The sequence below is a fragment of the Populus trichocarpa genome, chromosome 1 (genome assembly GCF_000002775.5).
Source record: "Populus trichocarpa isolate Nisqually-1 chromosome 1, P.trichocarpa_v4.1, whole genome shotgun sequence".
In the NCBI taxonomy this organism is placed as follows: Eukaryota; Viridiplantae; Streptophyta; class Magnoliopsida; order Malpighiales; family Salicaceae; genus Populus; species Populus trichocarpa.
Window position 1 is genome coordinate 3,782,413 of NC_037285.2, and position 17,048 is coordinate 3,799,460.

A 17,048-nucleotide genomic window follows, 5' to 3' on the forward strand; every position below is an offset into this window, starting at 1 on the left:
CGGCTTTTTAAAAATTCTAATCGGTTTAATCGAGTTTTTTTCACAGTTCGGTTTTTTCGGTTACTTTTTTTTAGTTTTCTCGGTTTAATCGGTTTTTTAGTTTTTTTTTCTCACCCCGTTCACTGCAAATGTTCTTGCCATGCTTAATATATTAAACAAAGCTAGAATTCATACACATATATTATTGAAGATCTGGAACTTTGTTTTATTTCACACCTTTAATAACTGCATTTGTCTATATATTATGCACTCCATGACCCTGCTTAATATTGTTTTGAGTGCCGAGAGATGGAATCCTCCAAAAAAAACGATGCAGGTCTTTATAATTTTGTGCTGCGTGCTTTTCGTACTATCTTCCTGATGGTAAGCGATATATAGTGAGATCAATATAATTTTCTTTAGACTTGCCTTCGCATTCTATGCTGCTCTTAGTGTTGTTTTATAAATTTGATTACCTTGTGTTCTTAGAGCACTTGTTAAAAGTTATTTAATAAGCTAAATCAATCTGTATTTTCCCTTTTAGTTCTAGAAGTTATTGTAAACATTAGAAAACTTTACCGTGCAAAATAACATTTACTTAATATCTATAATCTATATCGTTCATTTTCATTTAAATATTGATTTTTATTCTTTTTTATCATAATTCAACAATAAAATGAATTATAATAAATGTATCTGGATAATGCTTAATAGATGCTTCGGGAACACTCATTAGCCTTTACCTTGTTGATTTTATAAATGTTTTTTTTTTTTTAGAAATGTTAATGAAATGAGTTTTAATTCCCACGAAATTGCATTTCATGGGACTTGATTTCCTTTCATAAACTCACCACCTTGAACTTCTTCCAAGCAAGGCTATCACAGGAATATTTAAACATTTTTTTTTATGAAACAGGTCTCAAGTCTAAATTAAGCCAGCAATCTACTCACAAGAGGCAATGTAGTTCCTACAATATCTGCAAAAAGAGAATATGAAATTAATGAACTCCAAAACATGTCTGAATCACATATTATAAGAGTAAATTTGAGAAAAAGCCTGGGTCGAGAGGGTCAACTTGGATTGATCAAGTCACTCTTTTTTTTTTAACTTTCATCAACTTAAACCGATCAAGTTTGAAAAAAAAACAATGATTTTGGATTGATGTTTGATTTTATAAAATAAAATTTAATTTTATTGTGTAAAAAGACTAAGATTTAGGTGATCAAATTTGACAATTAGTAATAATGCATGGGGGTTTAGGTGATCAAATTTGACAATTAGTAAATTGGGGGTGACAACATGTCATCCACTCCATAAAAAATAAAAATAAAAATCAAGCTCCTGAGCACGCGGGCCCTTATTAGATGAGATAGATGCGCTAGCCTAGCTTGCGAGGTCCAGCAGCGCCTAACCCTTTTTTTTTTATATATTTTTTAATTAATGATTTTTTATATGTATCTTTTTAAAATAATTTTTAAATCTATATTTAAATTAATATTTTTTCTCTCTTTTATTTAGTTTATCTAACCTCTTTTAAATAGCGGTTATTTTTTAGTTATTTTATATGCATTTAATTTTCTAGAGATTTTTTTAGTTCATCTATGATTTTTTTTATGTTTTATTTAAATGAGATTTATTTTAAAAAGCTAAAATTATTTAAATTACCCGTCTCATATAGTGTTTAGTATTTTGGCTGCTGTTGCTTTTCAAGGTGTTTTTCGCTTGGAAATGCAACAAAATTATTATTTTTTTAAAAAAAATTAATATCAAAACAATCCAAAAACATTAAAAAATAATTAAATTTATTCAAAAACACAGTTAGACCACAAAAATAAATAGTAACTTAGGCTGCCACTGCTCTTACGTAGTATTATTGGCATGCTGGGCATTATAGCATAAATAAAATTGCTCTGGATTATACTGAATTAGAATATATTGGATTGGACTCAACATGATAAGTATATATATTTTTATCGTTCTGGGAGCATTCGACAGGATAAGAATACATAAAGTTTTCGTAGGAGATCATTTTGGTCATTGAATTTCTTAACAATTTATTTTCAGCCCATATGTTTATTTTCGTGACATTTTAGTTCTTTTTGAATTTTTCTGGTCCTCTAATGTAAGGGTGAGCAAATTCGGTTCGGTTCGGTTTTTATCTAAAAAACTAACCAAAATCAAATTTTAAAAAACTGAAAAATTCGAACCGGAACCGGTTCAAACCGACCGGTTGCGGTTCGGTTTTTTAACAGAAAAAACCGGAAAACCTGTATTATTGTTTTTTTGGGCTTTTTTGGGCTTTCTGACGGGCTTTCTAATGGGCTTGTAATTAATGTAAATATTATCTAATTTTTTTACAAAATTCTATAATATATTTAATATTTTTTGTCACTAAATATTCATTTATAATTTTATATTAAATTATTAGTGCTAATATTGTGTTTAATATGTTGCAAGTCTTTCTAATATTTATGTTTTGGACTCCTCTCTTGCATCAAAGTTTAAATAACACACACACCAAATTAAAATTAAAATTACAAAGCATTGCATTCAAGAGGGCTTAAAAAAAAAACAGCAAATAACATTGCCATAAAAAATAAAACACTTCATGCAAAAAATATAAATCTTCATTGTGCACATCATCCCAATCAAAAAGCACATCAAGATGACAAGAACATTGCACTTTGATTCCGTAATACCATTGACATCAAAACCTGAAAATCAAGATCTAAAATTATAACATGATAAAATAAATTAGAATATGTAAAAATAAAAAGTAGTATTTTACCATCAAAGTAACTTCTGAACTAATTATCATCCGATGCTACATGTAACTTTCCACCAAATTCTATAAAATAAAAAATTAGACATGTTAGATGATTGAAACAATTTAATTAATAAATTACAAAATAAAATGTGCAAATTTACATCCTATATTATAAAAGCAACAGATTTTAGTCATAGAAACCAGTTTTGAAGACAATCCTAACAATGTCTGTGCACAATGAAACATGCTGCCAAACATAACCAATTTCACAACATCTATATCTTTTCCTTCCAACAAACATCAAAATGAAATAGAAAATCACACAATGCTCTTCCAGAACTTGAACGGTAAACAACAGCATGAAGAAAATAACATCTACCTTAAAAAATAACAAAGATGGCAACCAGAAAAATTCAATAGCAGTTTCAATGTTGTGAAGAGACCTAGGATGAGAAATCAACAAACAATCGGGAAACAGCAACAAAAGAAAAACTTTATGCAACTCCCAGATACTAATACACCCTAATTTTGAAGAAAAAAAATAATAAATACACATAAAACAAAGCAATACACTGCAGCAACAAACAACCCAACATAGTTAACATAGTTATCAATTATAATTCATTAAATAAAGGCAAACTTTCTTGCTTAAAAAATAGAATATCATACTAGACCTCTAAATGTTTCACTTATGAATAAGAAATAAAAACTTTGGAAGCGACATTGTAATCATCCATGAAACAATAATTTATATAAAAATACAAGCATATGTAAACTATATTGATCATTAGTTATTACAATTGCAAACTTTCAAACTTTATTATTCTCACCTAAAGTTCTCACCCAATAATAATGCAAGCCAATAATGTAAGTTACATGAATACAACCAATATAAAGTTTGGCTGACAGGTTCCTGCACACTAAATACAGTAAAGGCAACAACAATACAAATACAGTAACTAAAAAAAGCAATTCTTAAATACAGTCTACATAATGAAACATTATCTAAATTATAAATAAAGAAATAGCTTCGTTATTTCTATAACATATTATCCAGAAAATTATCCAGAAAATTGGGACACGAAACTAAATAACATATTATCAGGAAAATTATCCAGAAAATTAGGACACGAAAACAGGGGAACAAAATACAAAAACAAACTAAAAGAACCAAGAAACTAAATAAAAAGGAAAAAAAAATAAAAACAGAGATTGACAGGAAAAAAAATCATACCTGGTGTGAGTTGGGACACGATTCAAGTTCAGGTGTAAAAGGCAACTTGAGGCAGCAACAGAACAGACTTTATGGTCTCAAACCAGCCCGCAGGTTGATCATGTTTTCCCTTCAAACCAAGAATGTTTTTTTTCGTCACATAGCAAGAAAAAATAACAAGGTAGCACAATTTGAAAAAATAATAGGAAAAATGGCATAGTTATAAAAATCAACCAAAAATACACAGAATGCTCAAACTCTAATTTTTTTATAAGGATATAGCAATAAATACACAGAATCACAAAGCATATGTTTTTTTAAAAATAAAAACAGAGATTGACAGAAAAAAGAAATCATACCTGGTGTGAGTTGGGACATGATTCAAGTTCGGGTGTGAAAGAGGGAGGGACTGGTTTGCTAGATTTGGACTCTGGAGGTTCGGTGTGCCGGTGTAGTGTGTCATGCGACTCGTGACCGTGTGGGAAAGGGATGTGGCTGACTGGCTAGGTTGTTTGTTTTGAAGATGAAGATGGTACGGGAGAGCCAGAGAGGGGATATGGATGAAGAATCGAAGATGGATTAACTTGATTTTGTTACAGAGTGAGTGAAAGTGTGAGCCTGTGAGGTGCGGCCGTGAGGATTGAGGGAGCGGCTGCAAGGAGTCACTGGAGAATATCTAGGGTTAATTAGGTTTTAGAAATTAGGAAGTGTTTTTTTTTCCTATTTATAGTACCCCTTAAACCGAACCGATTCAGTTCGGTTGGGGTTTTGCCAGCTTTCGGTTTCGTAAACCGAAACCGAACCGAACTGAATTTTTTTTTGAAAAAAACCGATTTAATCGGGTTTTTTTCGGTTCGGTTTTTTTGGTTTTTTTTTCTCGGTTTATTCAGTTTCTCGATTTTTTTGCTCACCCCTACTCTAATGTTTTTAGTATATGTAATTTAGTCCCGAGTAAAAGAGTTTTTTTTTTTCAATCAAGACCCTGTATGTAAAATTTTATTTAAATAATTTGTAAATAAACTTGTCAAACTTCATTAAATCAATTAAATAAATAAATAGTTGATAAATAAATAATGAACAATATAGAAAATTGAGAAATGATGATTATGACTAGGGGTGATCATTTTCGGTTCGGTTCGGTTTTTATCAACAAAAGTAACCAAACCGAAATTTTTTTTTTTGAAAAAAAAACCGAAACCGAACCGAAACCGGGTCAAACCGACCGGTTTCGGTTCGGTTTTTTTATGGCAAAAACCGGTTCAAACCGGTTTGGCTCGGTTTTCTTGGTTTTGGCTCGGTTTTTTTGGTTTGGCTCGGTTTTTTCCGGTTTTTTGTCGGTTTCGGTTCGGTTCGATTCGGTTTTTTCGGTTTTTTGCTTATAAAACCGAAACCGAACCAAACCGGCCGGTTTTTTCAAAAATTTAATCGGTTTAATCGGTTTTTTTTTCGGTTCGGTTTTTTTGGTTATTTTTTTTTCGGTTTTCTTGGTTTAATCGGTTTTTCGGTTTTTTTGCTCACCCCTAATTATGACTATGGTTTGGACAACTTTGTTCCACCACCCATGGCACGATAAAAATTTATTCATTGGAATAGGTTTGGATACGAGAATTATACGATGAGAATTGATCCTTGGTGAGAAAGGGCACTCGGCCTCATTCATCTCTAAGAAAAAAAGTCGACCGTTTATATCCTGTTTTGAAACACGGTTTAAATTGTATTTAATTAAAATTAATTTGTTTATATATATTTTTAAATCGTTTTGATGTGTTGATATAAAAAATAATTTTTTAAAAATAAAATAATATTATTTTAATATATTTCTAAATAAAATATTTTTAAAAACAACCGATATCACATTCTCAAACACACATTAAATAATTAATACACACACAGATCAAACATTAAATAACTTGTCATATTGTGTTCAATGCGTGCATCAAACACATATGACTTGTTATGTCGAATTGAAAAATGTCTTGATTTACATTCGAAACTCATCTTAAAAGTTAATATCAAACATGATTAAGAGCTTGACTGATATTGTAATAGTAGTTGTTTTTTAAAGTATTTTTTATTTGAAAATATATTGAAATAATATTTTTTTAAAAAAAATTATTGTTAATATCAGTACATCAAAACAATCTAAAAATACAAAAAAAAATCAATCTAAAGTAAAACAAATCATTTAAAAAAAATGCTTTTGCACCGGAAAAAAGTTTTTGTGGTAACTGTGTTTGGTATTGTGGTAACTTTTGTGGTTGTGGTTTGAAAAAAAATTGTTTTATAAAAATACTTTTAGTTGAGGTTGGTTTGGTATTTATATATATTTAGTTAAAACTATGGTTGAATTTGAGGCTGGACAAAAAGTAGTTTAATGTGTTTTGTTAAAAAATTGCTTTTCAATTTGAGGTTATAAAATAATTAAAAAATATACATATATTAATATTGATGGTTTTTAATTTAAATATTATAGATTTAACTATTGCTATTACATCATGAAATAAATAATACTTTATATAAAATATATTTTATTGTTCAATTAAACTATCTACAATTCCATCATGTATGAAATACATCCGACAAGGACTACAGTTTTCTTGGTTTCTTAAGCGCGCAACAACATCAGGTAAAATATAATTAGGAACAAAATTGGGATTGTGATCAAATTCTGCAAATGCTACGTTATCAATAAAACCAATTAAAAATAAAAAATAAAATTTAATTTTTTTACTGGGTCGAACCCGGTTCAATATATTTAACTTTGGATCGGATCCTGGGCGGAACAGTGAAATTGAACTGCACTGTGGATGTTCAGTGGAGAGTTTTACTCTCCACTCAATGGCGGAGCCAGAGTTTTTAAGATAAGAGGGCAAATTAATAACAAATACTATATGACTTTTTAATATAACTTTTCTTCAAAGTTGATTGAGTTACATAACTTGAAACTTTAAATGACTTTTCATCCTCAAAGTATTTACGCTTAAAATACTTGTCTAGTGATATGTTAATTTAATTGATGAACCTGCTGGTTTTTTTTATTATTATTAGTGTCTACATAATAATTAACACAATTACACAATAATTTATTGTTAAACAATAGTCAGTTGAGTTATACAATAATTCTAAATCTTTCATATGAAATTCATAGCAAAATACACATCAATTCATCAAAACTCATTTCAATTCATATCTATATGCATATAATAAACATGTTGATTATATTATACTTAATCATTTCTAGACATTTAAATTATTTCTAAACACACACACACAAAAGTTGTATGAACTCACCAAGTTAAATATATGAAACAAGTTTTAATATTATATTCTAGTTTCAAATAAGAGAAAATACTGAGAGAGAAAAATTGTAGCTTATAGAATTTAAACTCATGCCTCTCCTGACTCCAAGCATCTCATTAACAATTAATTACAAACAAATCTATGATATAAAATGACAATCAATATATGTACATTGTAAATTAAGAGACCTCGATTAATAATTAATCCATGATTATAGTGAATTAAGAGATCCCGGTTAAATAATTTCATTAATATACTCTGTCAATACAAGAGATGCCAAGAATAGTGGTTTTGTATGAACATTAATTTATTCATTTATAATAAAAAAGAAAATATTTAATTGATTAAACTAGTAAATTCAAACATTTATTTTGAATACATTCATATCAAAACCTCTAAATTATCATAAACCCTAATGTTTTTAATAATTAATTATAAAAGAATATAACTAAAATTAGATAATGAAATAAATTTAAAAAAAATGAAAGAAATTTACCTTATAAAGCAAAAAAAGAGAAATTTGCATGAGAGTGAGAGAGGCATGCAATATCGGATCAAAATGAAAAGAAGCTCTATATTAATTAGTGAAAGAAAAAAAAACTTTTTTTTTTAGTAAATGAGCTGTTCATATATATTATATATTATATTAAAATATAATTCAATAATAACTTTCCACTTTTTTCACTTTTCCGTGTATCAGACTCTCATCAACCTATTATATTAATATCTAGGTGGTGGCAAGTGGTAAGAGCTTGGGACTAAGAGATTTGTTCTCTCTGTGGTCTCAGGTTCGAGCACTGTGATTGCTCATATGATGGCCACTAGAGGTTTATATAGTCGTTAACTTCAGGGCCCGTGGGATTAGTCGAGGTGCGCGCAAGCTGGCCCGAACACCTATGTTAAACTAAAAAAAATAAAAATTCTAATATTATAAATATATTTTAAAAAAATTAAGGGGACAATTGTTCCTTTTTATACCTACGTGGCTCCGCCACTATCTCCATACTCCACTGAACGCGTCTGAATGTTTATGAAAAGCAGTTGAGAGCTGCTTTCCACGAACCTATTTTTTAAAAATCTACATAGGTTCTTCATACACAATAAACTATATTTTGGGGTTATCAAATAGGTTACGCTGACGTTCGACTTCAAACGCATTCACAACTTCCTAAACGAACGGCATCAAAGACCAGGCAAGGAGACATGTTGCTTATTTAATTTAACACGGCAGGTGAGAAGCAGCTAAGAAATAACTTTGAAATTTACAGTAACTTTGAAATTTACGTGACATCTCAAACTTCCAAATGCATGAATTTACTCCGTGAGGAGAGGACTTGGTTTTTCTTCATGGGATGGAACGTGTCAGCTGGAATTCACACATACACGGTTGTCTAGAAGTCCACCATCCCTGAATTGGCCCACGCTACCGCGTATCTTTTTAAATTATAATATAAAAACACTTGCATCTAGAAATTATAATTTAGAGAAAAGAATATATTTGCTCCTAAACTATAATGTTTGTCTCAATCAAGTCCCCCACTATCGATTTTCCCAATTAACCCTAGCTAATGATCCATTAAATACATAAATGATAGGCACATAAAGTCACTCCTCTAGCCAATTCTTAGCACAAATCTGTACAGGTTTCTTAGTCCTAAAAGCTCATTTATGGGACTTGAATTAGACTCTAAAATGCATCCCTTTGCCACACAAAAATGGAGGAAAAAGAGCAAAATTACGAGCTAAAATCTGATTGGAAGAGTGGCCTTACATGTCTATTTAACGGATCACAGGGGGTTGATTGATAAAAATCTAAATAGAAGGAGAATTCAATTGGACAATCAACATGTGAAGGACCCAAGGGATTCTGACGCTGAAGTATACACAAATCATACTAATATATATGGTGTAAGAACATTTGGAAAAAACACAAAAGAAGTTATAAAAAAAGAAAAAGAGATGGATATGTCCCAGGTTCTCCCAGAGGAGTGCCTAGCCCACATCATTTCCTTCACATCGCCACGGGATGCTTGCGGATCTGCTCTGGTCTCTCGTAACTTCCGGTCAGCCGCAGATTCTGATGCCGTTTGGAAAGGATTTCTGCCCTCCGATCATGTTGAAATCATATCCTCCTCGCCAGCCTCATCATCCTCACAGCTAACCGCTTTATCCAAGAAGGAACTTTACTTCCATCTTTGTAACAACCCTATCCTCGTCAACAATGGTATCATGGTAAGGATGATTCTGCTTTATCTGTGTTATAGAACTGGTGTCGGAATTTTGTGTGGGTCTGGTTAAAAAAAAATTATGATAGCGTCCCTGCAATTATTTGAGGGATAAATGTTATTTTACAAGGGAAAAAAAGAATATATAAAGATTACAAGAAATTAAATCAAGATTAAAATTCATTACATTAGTGAGATCTCTCTCATCAAGATTCATCATGGTAATCGCAAAACACAGTAGCCTCAAAATTACTCCGATCAACCTCGTTGTATGCATCAAAAGACACCAACAATCGAAGAGAGAGGGAAAAAAAAGCTCAAAAATAAACTCAAATTCTACGATGCCAGCAGAGTCAACTTAAGATGAATAGAGATCTTGAACTAAATTATAAATGAAATATTTAAAAATATTTTTTTATCTATATCTGACAAGTGAATCCTTGAGTAATCATCATTTTGTATTTGAAGTCTTTTATTAAGTAAGGGCAATCTTTATTTTATAATAATTAATAAATATATCTTATTTATTCTTAAAAAAATTTATCAAGTAAAGATCTTAAATTATTGTCCAAATTGATCGTTTGCCCTAACCGGCTCCGGATGAAAGAACCTAAAGATCTAGAAATAAGAAAAACTAGTGAAAAAAGCAATGGAAGGAACACAAAAGAGCTGGTCATTTTGTTGTGTTGAACAACCCCCATCCAATCCTTATTTATACAAGAGTATTGGGATTAAAATTGATGCATGAATTAGTTTTGTTAATTAACCCAATCAATTCATGTCTCTTCATTTACCGTCATTATTCCAAAATATTTTTTCAGTTTTAGTTCATGTAATCATAAAAAATAATTTTTTGGACTAAAAAATCATTTTATAGCTAACCCAGTTCCAAATTGGTGGGCACATGCGATTTACAGTCTACGTAGTGTAGAGCCTTTATCCTCTGCAATTGAACTTTTTAAATTGAATTAATTTTTCATTAATCTATAATTGATTTTAGACATGTTAAACTTCTATATTAAGGTATTTATGTTGAAGAAAGTTTTTCAACAAAATCTCAATCCCAAATGTGAATAAACCTGCATTTAATTTGACCTTCAACCATGTTTTAAACCAATTTTCAAGATAGAAAATACATCCTAAAAAGTTTTTTCTTGATGTTTAGCATATCTTTGAAAGTATAATTTTTATTTGTGTTTGTGGTATTGCAAATGAGTTCCCCCACCCAAGAAAAACATGATGATCATAGGAGGTTTAGCTAGTCATGTATCAGTGGAGTATTGGTTTTTTCTTTTGCTCCTGTTCTACTATGATGATCTTAGACGTTCCTTTGTTTTTTTAAAAAAACTTAAAACAGAGCTTTGCACTAGAGAAGCATGGTGGGAAAAAATGCTACATGATTGGAGCAAGAGGACTTTCAATTACCTGGGGAGATACACCTGACTATTGGACATGGAAACCCTTACCAGATCAGTCTAGGTTTGTTCTCTCTCTCTCTCTCTCTCTCTCATTTTACTGATGTATTTACCAGATGATGTTTTGCACATAGCTAGTCAAGAACTAAATGAGGTTCTTAGATATATAGACAGACCTGTGAAGTTTATGATGGGGAAAGATTTTCTTCTTCAGTAGTATGGTTGCTGTTGTTGAACATGATGGAGGATCAATGCCTTCACCTTTATAACCAAAAACAAATACGAGTGATGCTGACTTCTTATAAAAAAATGTAGATTGCAAGCTATGTATAGATCATTCTAGAAGGATGATCTATATGTTTTCCGAAGCAGTGCAGGCCATTCTAGAAGGATGCAAGCGCTGGGTGCTCTTTACTAGCCACCGCCATTATTGTCACTGTCCTTGATCTGCTTTTCTTGATCCCTAACCCCTACGCTTATTTGCCAACTTTATTGTGTATTTGTGTCCCAGTCGTTACAAAAGGTTATAATTGCCTAATGCCTACTAGATTAACCAAACTTCAGCCTGAGCTCCTTGTTTTCTCCCCGAACTTCATATATAGGAAATTTCCTCCAATGAAATTGCTGGGCTATTATGTTGGCCGACTCCTGTAGTCGGTACATGTGATTATGTTGACCAAATAACTTTTTTGGCAGAGAAGGAAAGCATTTTTCTTCTCTTTCAGAACTTAAAAAGTTCATGAATGATAACAAAGAAAAGTAATCAAATGTTGCTGATAGTTTTCTGCGTTAATTAATGTGCGCAAAGGATTGTAAATCTTTTATTTCCTTGTTGGTTTTCTGCATTGATTCCAATTTGTCATTTTCACAGCTATATTGCTCTGTGATAATGGATTTATAGGTTCTCTGAGGTGGCTGAGCTTAGGTACGTGTGGTGGCTTGATGTCAGGGGGAGGATAGATGCTAAAATCTTTTCTCCCAAAACAACCTATGCAGCTTACCTTGTGTTTAAGCTGACTGATTCCACAAGGGGTTTTGATGAGAGACTTGTTGAACTGAGTGTCAACTTTGAAGAAAGTGTGGGCGAGGAAAAGCTCCATGTGTTCCTCGATGTCCCTCCAGACTATGATATGCCTCCACTGCCTCGGGAGAGAAGCGATGGGTGGATGGAGATTGAGATGGGTGAGTTTTTCTATGACAATGAAGATGATGGCAGCGTGGTGGCGTATCTAAGGGAGGTTGATAATTACACTACCAAGAATGGTCTCATTATTGAAGGAATTGAGTTTAGGCCTAAAGAGGTTAGATGAATTCCCAGCCAAATGATCCATGTCATTTGTAGCACACAACTCCTATCAGCTTTTGGCCTCCATGTCCCTGAAAGTAAATTATGTACTGCCTGTAGAACTCTATCCAGTCCTGCTTGAAATATATATATATATGTTTGTAGAGGTTGATTACATGGTATAGTTCAATATTTGTTCAGGTTTTGTTTTACGTGCTTTGATGGCTCTGTATTCCTGAAAACTATAAAGACTCAACTTTATTTTTGTTTAAAAAACGTTTACTTGTTCTATGTTTTATATTTACAAAAAACAAGAAAAAAAAGTGATACAATTTATTTTTTTAGCATTTTTATTTGCTTATTTCATGTTAAATCAGATACCAAGTTCAATCTTCTTTATTGACAAAAAAAAAAAATTCTCCATCGAAAATATTTTCTAGTTTTCTTTAGTACTCTTATAAGAGGATAAAAAATTAATTTTAAACCATATCGAAATTAAGAATAATCATAAAAAATAAAGTAGAGAGAGGCCAGGCCCGCAGTGGGTGGTCTTAGATGCGGTCTAAGTTCATGCTAAGGCCTGGTCCATGAGCATTGACTGCATGAAGGGCAGGCTTAGCAGCAGGACGGTGGCACTTGCTGGTGTCTGCCATTAAATTGGTAGCTGCCAGTTGATCCCCATTTTCGACAGTTTTTGCTGGTCTCGAGATCATACGCGGAAGTGGTAGTAAAAGACTTTTTCTTGAACTATTACACAACATTTTCATTGCATGTTGCTTAGCTGTGCCAGTTTGAGCTCTTGGATGGATATTACTAAAGCTAGCTCTGCAGGAGGAGTACATAGCTAATAATCCACATCACCAAGGGAAGCTTGCAGATCATCACTGGTCTCTCATGCCTTGCAATCTGTTGTAGATTCTAATGCAGCCTGGGAGAGTTTATGCCATCTGATTACTTGAAGTTATCTCCAGCACTACGGCCTCTCAATCTCAATCATCATCCCTAACTTCATTATCTAAGAAAGGACTTTATTTTCATCTGTCGTTACCCCATCATCATCAACAATGGTATCATTGTAGTAAAAATCACCTATGCATAACTACGTGGTTTCAACTTAATTAATAGACCACCAAAGATGGTTTTCTCCTTCACAATCCTATTTCCAAAAGAATGAAAAACTTCATATCTAGGCACTGTGATTATTTGTCATCAGCAAATTCAGGTAACACATCGATCCTCAAACATTAGAAGAAACTGAACATGAAGTTCTAAATCAGCTTTTTAATTCTGAGCCTTGCCAATATGGGGCACAGATCCTTTTAACTGTTTAATACAGTGATCATGGACCCTTTACATTCTTGGAAATCCTGGCATTGTGTTGGGAAAGTACTCCAGCCTGCTACCACCGTATACACATGTTTCAAAAGGGTATCAATTTTTACCCAGTGAAGGATGTGTTGATGTTAATGTTCTGGAGAGTAAACTGATAAGTTAGCTCATTAAAGTTGGTTTGAGTAACTTGAGAGTTTATGTGGTTAAGTTATTGTCTTGTGATATGTGTCGTAGTGTCAAGTGTCAGACATATACATTGTGATGTAATCTCTGTAGTAATATAAAGAACAAACTTTTGTTTTTATTGACGAAGAAAAAAGAACAAAGAACTAAGTCCACGGTGGAAAGAACAAAAAAAAAAACACAAAACTTAGTATTTAAGTATAAAGAACAAAGAGCAGAATTGAGTTGATTGGTTACTGTCATCCCAAGTCTTTTATTTATAGAAAAGAGAAAACAATCATTACAGAATTTCAAGGAAAAACAAACACACGTACCAGCCATCTTCTCCTTTATTTAATGAGATGTTTACAAGCTAGTTTAATCCTAGATAAACTTAATAAAAGAATTCAAAAAACATATCCTAATCTAGATAATGATCTCAGCTAACAACTAGATAACCATGCAGTAGATTACTGCTAAGTAATCTTGTTCTAGCTTAGGTACCAAACTTCAACACTCCTCCTTGGTTCCAAAGCTAGTCATTCCAATTCTTGCCCTTAGATATTCAAACCTGGTTTTAGCCAACGGTTTGGTAAAAATGTCTGCTAGCTGATCTTCAAAAGTGCAGTAGCATAGTTACAATTCCCCTTCTTGCTGAAATTGCCTGATTGCATGAAATTTGATCTTCATGTGCTTGGTTCTGTCATGAAAGACAGAATTTTTAGAAATGGCTATAGCTGACGTGTTGTTACAAAACATTGTTGTGGGATTTTGTTGATTGCAGTCTAAATCACTTAGCATCTTCCTTAGCCATATTAGTTGTTTTGCTGCCACATAAGCAGCTATGTATTCAGCCCCTGCTGTAGAATGTGCCACCATCGATTGCTTCTTTGAATTCCAACAAAACACACTCTTTCCCACAGCAAAGCAGTAGCCTGAAGTACTTATCATTCCTTCATCACTTCCTTCCCAGTCACTGTCTGAAAATCCAACAAGATTGATTGAGCTGGATTTCACAAAATGTATGCCAAAACCCGCAGTCCCTCTCAAATATCTTAATACTCTCTTAGCTGCCACAAAATGGTTTTGACTTGGCTCTTGCATGAACCTGGAAAGATAATTCACAGCAAATTGAATGTTAGGACGTGTGGCTGTTAAATACAGCAAACTTCCAATTAGACTCCTGTAAACTTTCCCATCAACTTTTGGTGCTCCATCCTCTTTCATTAGCATTTGCCCCTATATCATAGGTGTGCTTACTGGCTTGCATTTACTCATTGCAAAATTATCCAGTATTTTCAAGGAAAAATGTTTTTGACAAAGAAAGGAATCTTGATCAGATTGAGTTACTTCCATTCCTAAAAAATACCAAGTTCATTCATCTCAAACGTGTCTTTCATATTGGTTTTAAATTCCTCTACAAGCTGCTCCTTGTCCCCTGTGATTAGCAAATCATCAACATAAACTGATACAATGAGTTTATGTCCATCAGCATGCTTCACATATAAAGTCACCTCATTCATGCTTTTGTTAAATCCTAAGCTTAAAAGATGAGTATCCAACCTGCTGTACCAAGCTCTAGGAGTTTGTTTCAGTCCATACAATGTCTTCTTCAGTAAATATACTTTGTTTGTTGAATTTGATTTTTCAAAACCAGCAGGTTGTTCAACATAAATCTCCTCATTTAGCACACCATTCAAAAATGCAGATTTAACATCCAACTGAAATATATACCAACCGTTTTGTGCTGTTAGAGCAAGCAGGAGCTTTATTGTTTCATGTCTGGAAACTGGAGCAAAATTTTCTGTGAAGTCAATCCCTGCCTCTTGTGAATATCCTTTCATTACAAGTCTGGCTTTATGCTTGTTGATCTTACCATCTGCATTTAATTTTGTTTTGAAAATCCATTTCACTCCAATTACCTTCTTGTGAGTTGGTCTGTCAACTAGCATCCATGTTTGATTCTTGTCTATCATTGCCAGCTCCTCCTTTATTGCTGCTATTCAAACTTGAGAGTTCATGGCTTCTTCAACATGTATAGGTTCTGCCTCAGCTACATTGCACCTGTTATAAATATCTGTTAGAGATCTTGTCCCCTTTACTGGTTGATCATCAATATTCTCTGCAGCATCCCACTCAGTTTGTTGCTCAATATTTTCTGCAGTATCCGTTTGTTGATCAATCATTTTTGCAGCATCCAACCCATCATGTTGCAACTATTTTGATCCTTCACCTGATGAATTTTTCCAGTCCCAAGTAGCATTTTCTACAACTTTGACATCTCTAGCAACCACAACTTTGTTAAAATTCAGATCATAAATTTTATAAGCCTTAGATGTTGTACTATAGCTGTCACGACCCGATTCCCGGATCCATGACCGGCACATAGGCAAGGTTCCCCTCCAAGGTTCCATACCTATGCGAACCCAAACTTACACACAAACTTCTCCTAACTCAATCAGAGTTTAACGCAGCATTAACAACAAAATCAACTTCATAATATAATTGAATTGTCTGAATACAAGAGTTAATAGAAATTCAGAGTTTTGGAGCACTAACTAGACATAAAGAAAAATGTACAAGGTACAACCAGAGAGCAGGTCTGAAGGTCCAACAAAAGTGACCTGCTATCAAGCTATAAGCCTGAAAAGGATAAATAATGAGATGGTGAGTTCAACAACTCAGTGAGTAGATAACGTTCAATATACACACACGAGGTAATATAGCAATGAGAAATATATATACAAGTATGGCTTTAGGTTCTTATGGAAGTGTTCTCAAATTGGCCATAACAAGAAGATCATATGGTAAAACTCGTCAGAAAATCAAAATGCAATGAGCATGAGGCTCCGTACTGTGGGATGATCAGTCCACACAGGTTGGTGACTCCCCCGACCAACTAGGGTTCAGATACGATGTGCACAAAGACTAACACTACCCTGTTAGCATGGGTATTCTGACTGACATACCATAGGTTCATAATCATAATCAAACAGACATATTCATATCTCAAGGCTCAACTCATGACATCAATCAAATGAGGAGCTATCAATTCAGAATTCAATTCAAAATATATATTGGTTCATATCAAGAATTCAGATTCAATAATTGATCATGCTTTATCAAAACAAGGATAATAATCAACATATATATTATCAAGAAGCATGATTCAATTCATATTAACAAATCAAATATTTATACTATTTCTCATGCATATGGAAAATTATCCACTCACCTGACTCGAAAGCAAACAGAAGTCAAAAGCAGACACCGAAGAAAATCCTAATGGCGTCCCGCCGGTAGAATATCAGGATTATCTGAATACAAATGAGACATATTCAAGAATGACTCAAAAGAACATATAACCTA

The 17,048-nt window shown here is 32.7% G+C and overlaps 1 protein-coding gene across 1 annotated transcript; it reads left to right on the forward strand.

The window, feature by feature from the left end:
• The first annotated feature begins 9,178 nt into the window (after positions 1–9,178).
• Positions 9,179–12,360, forward strand: LOC7460514 (F-box protein PP2-B10). Its single transcript, XM_006368841.3, has 3 exons — positions 9,179–9,492; positions 10,843–10,964; positions 11,802–12,360. Exons 1-3 carry the CDS (start codon positions 9,220–9,222, stop codon positions 12,208–12,210), a joined length of 804 nt encoding a protein of 267 aa, XP_006368903.1. The 5' UTR covers positions 9,179–9,219; the 3' UTR covers positions 12,211–12,360.
• The last annotated feature ends 4,688 nt before the right edge of the window (positions 12,361–17,048 follow it).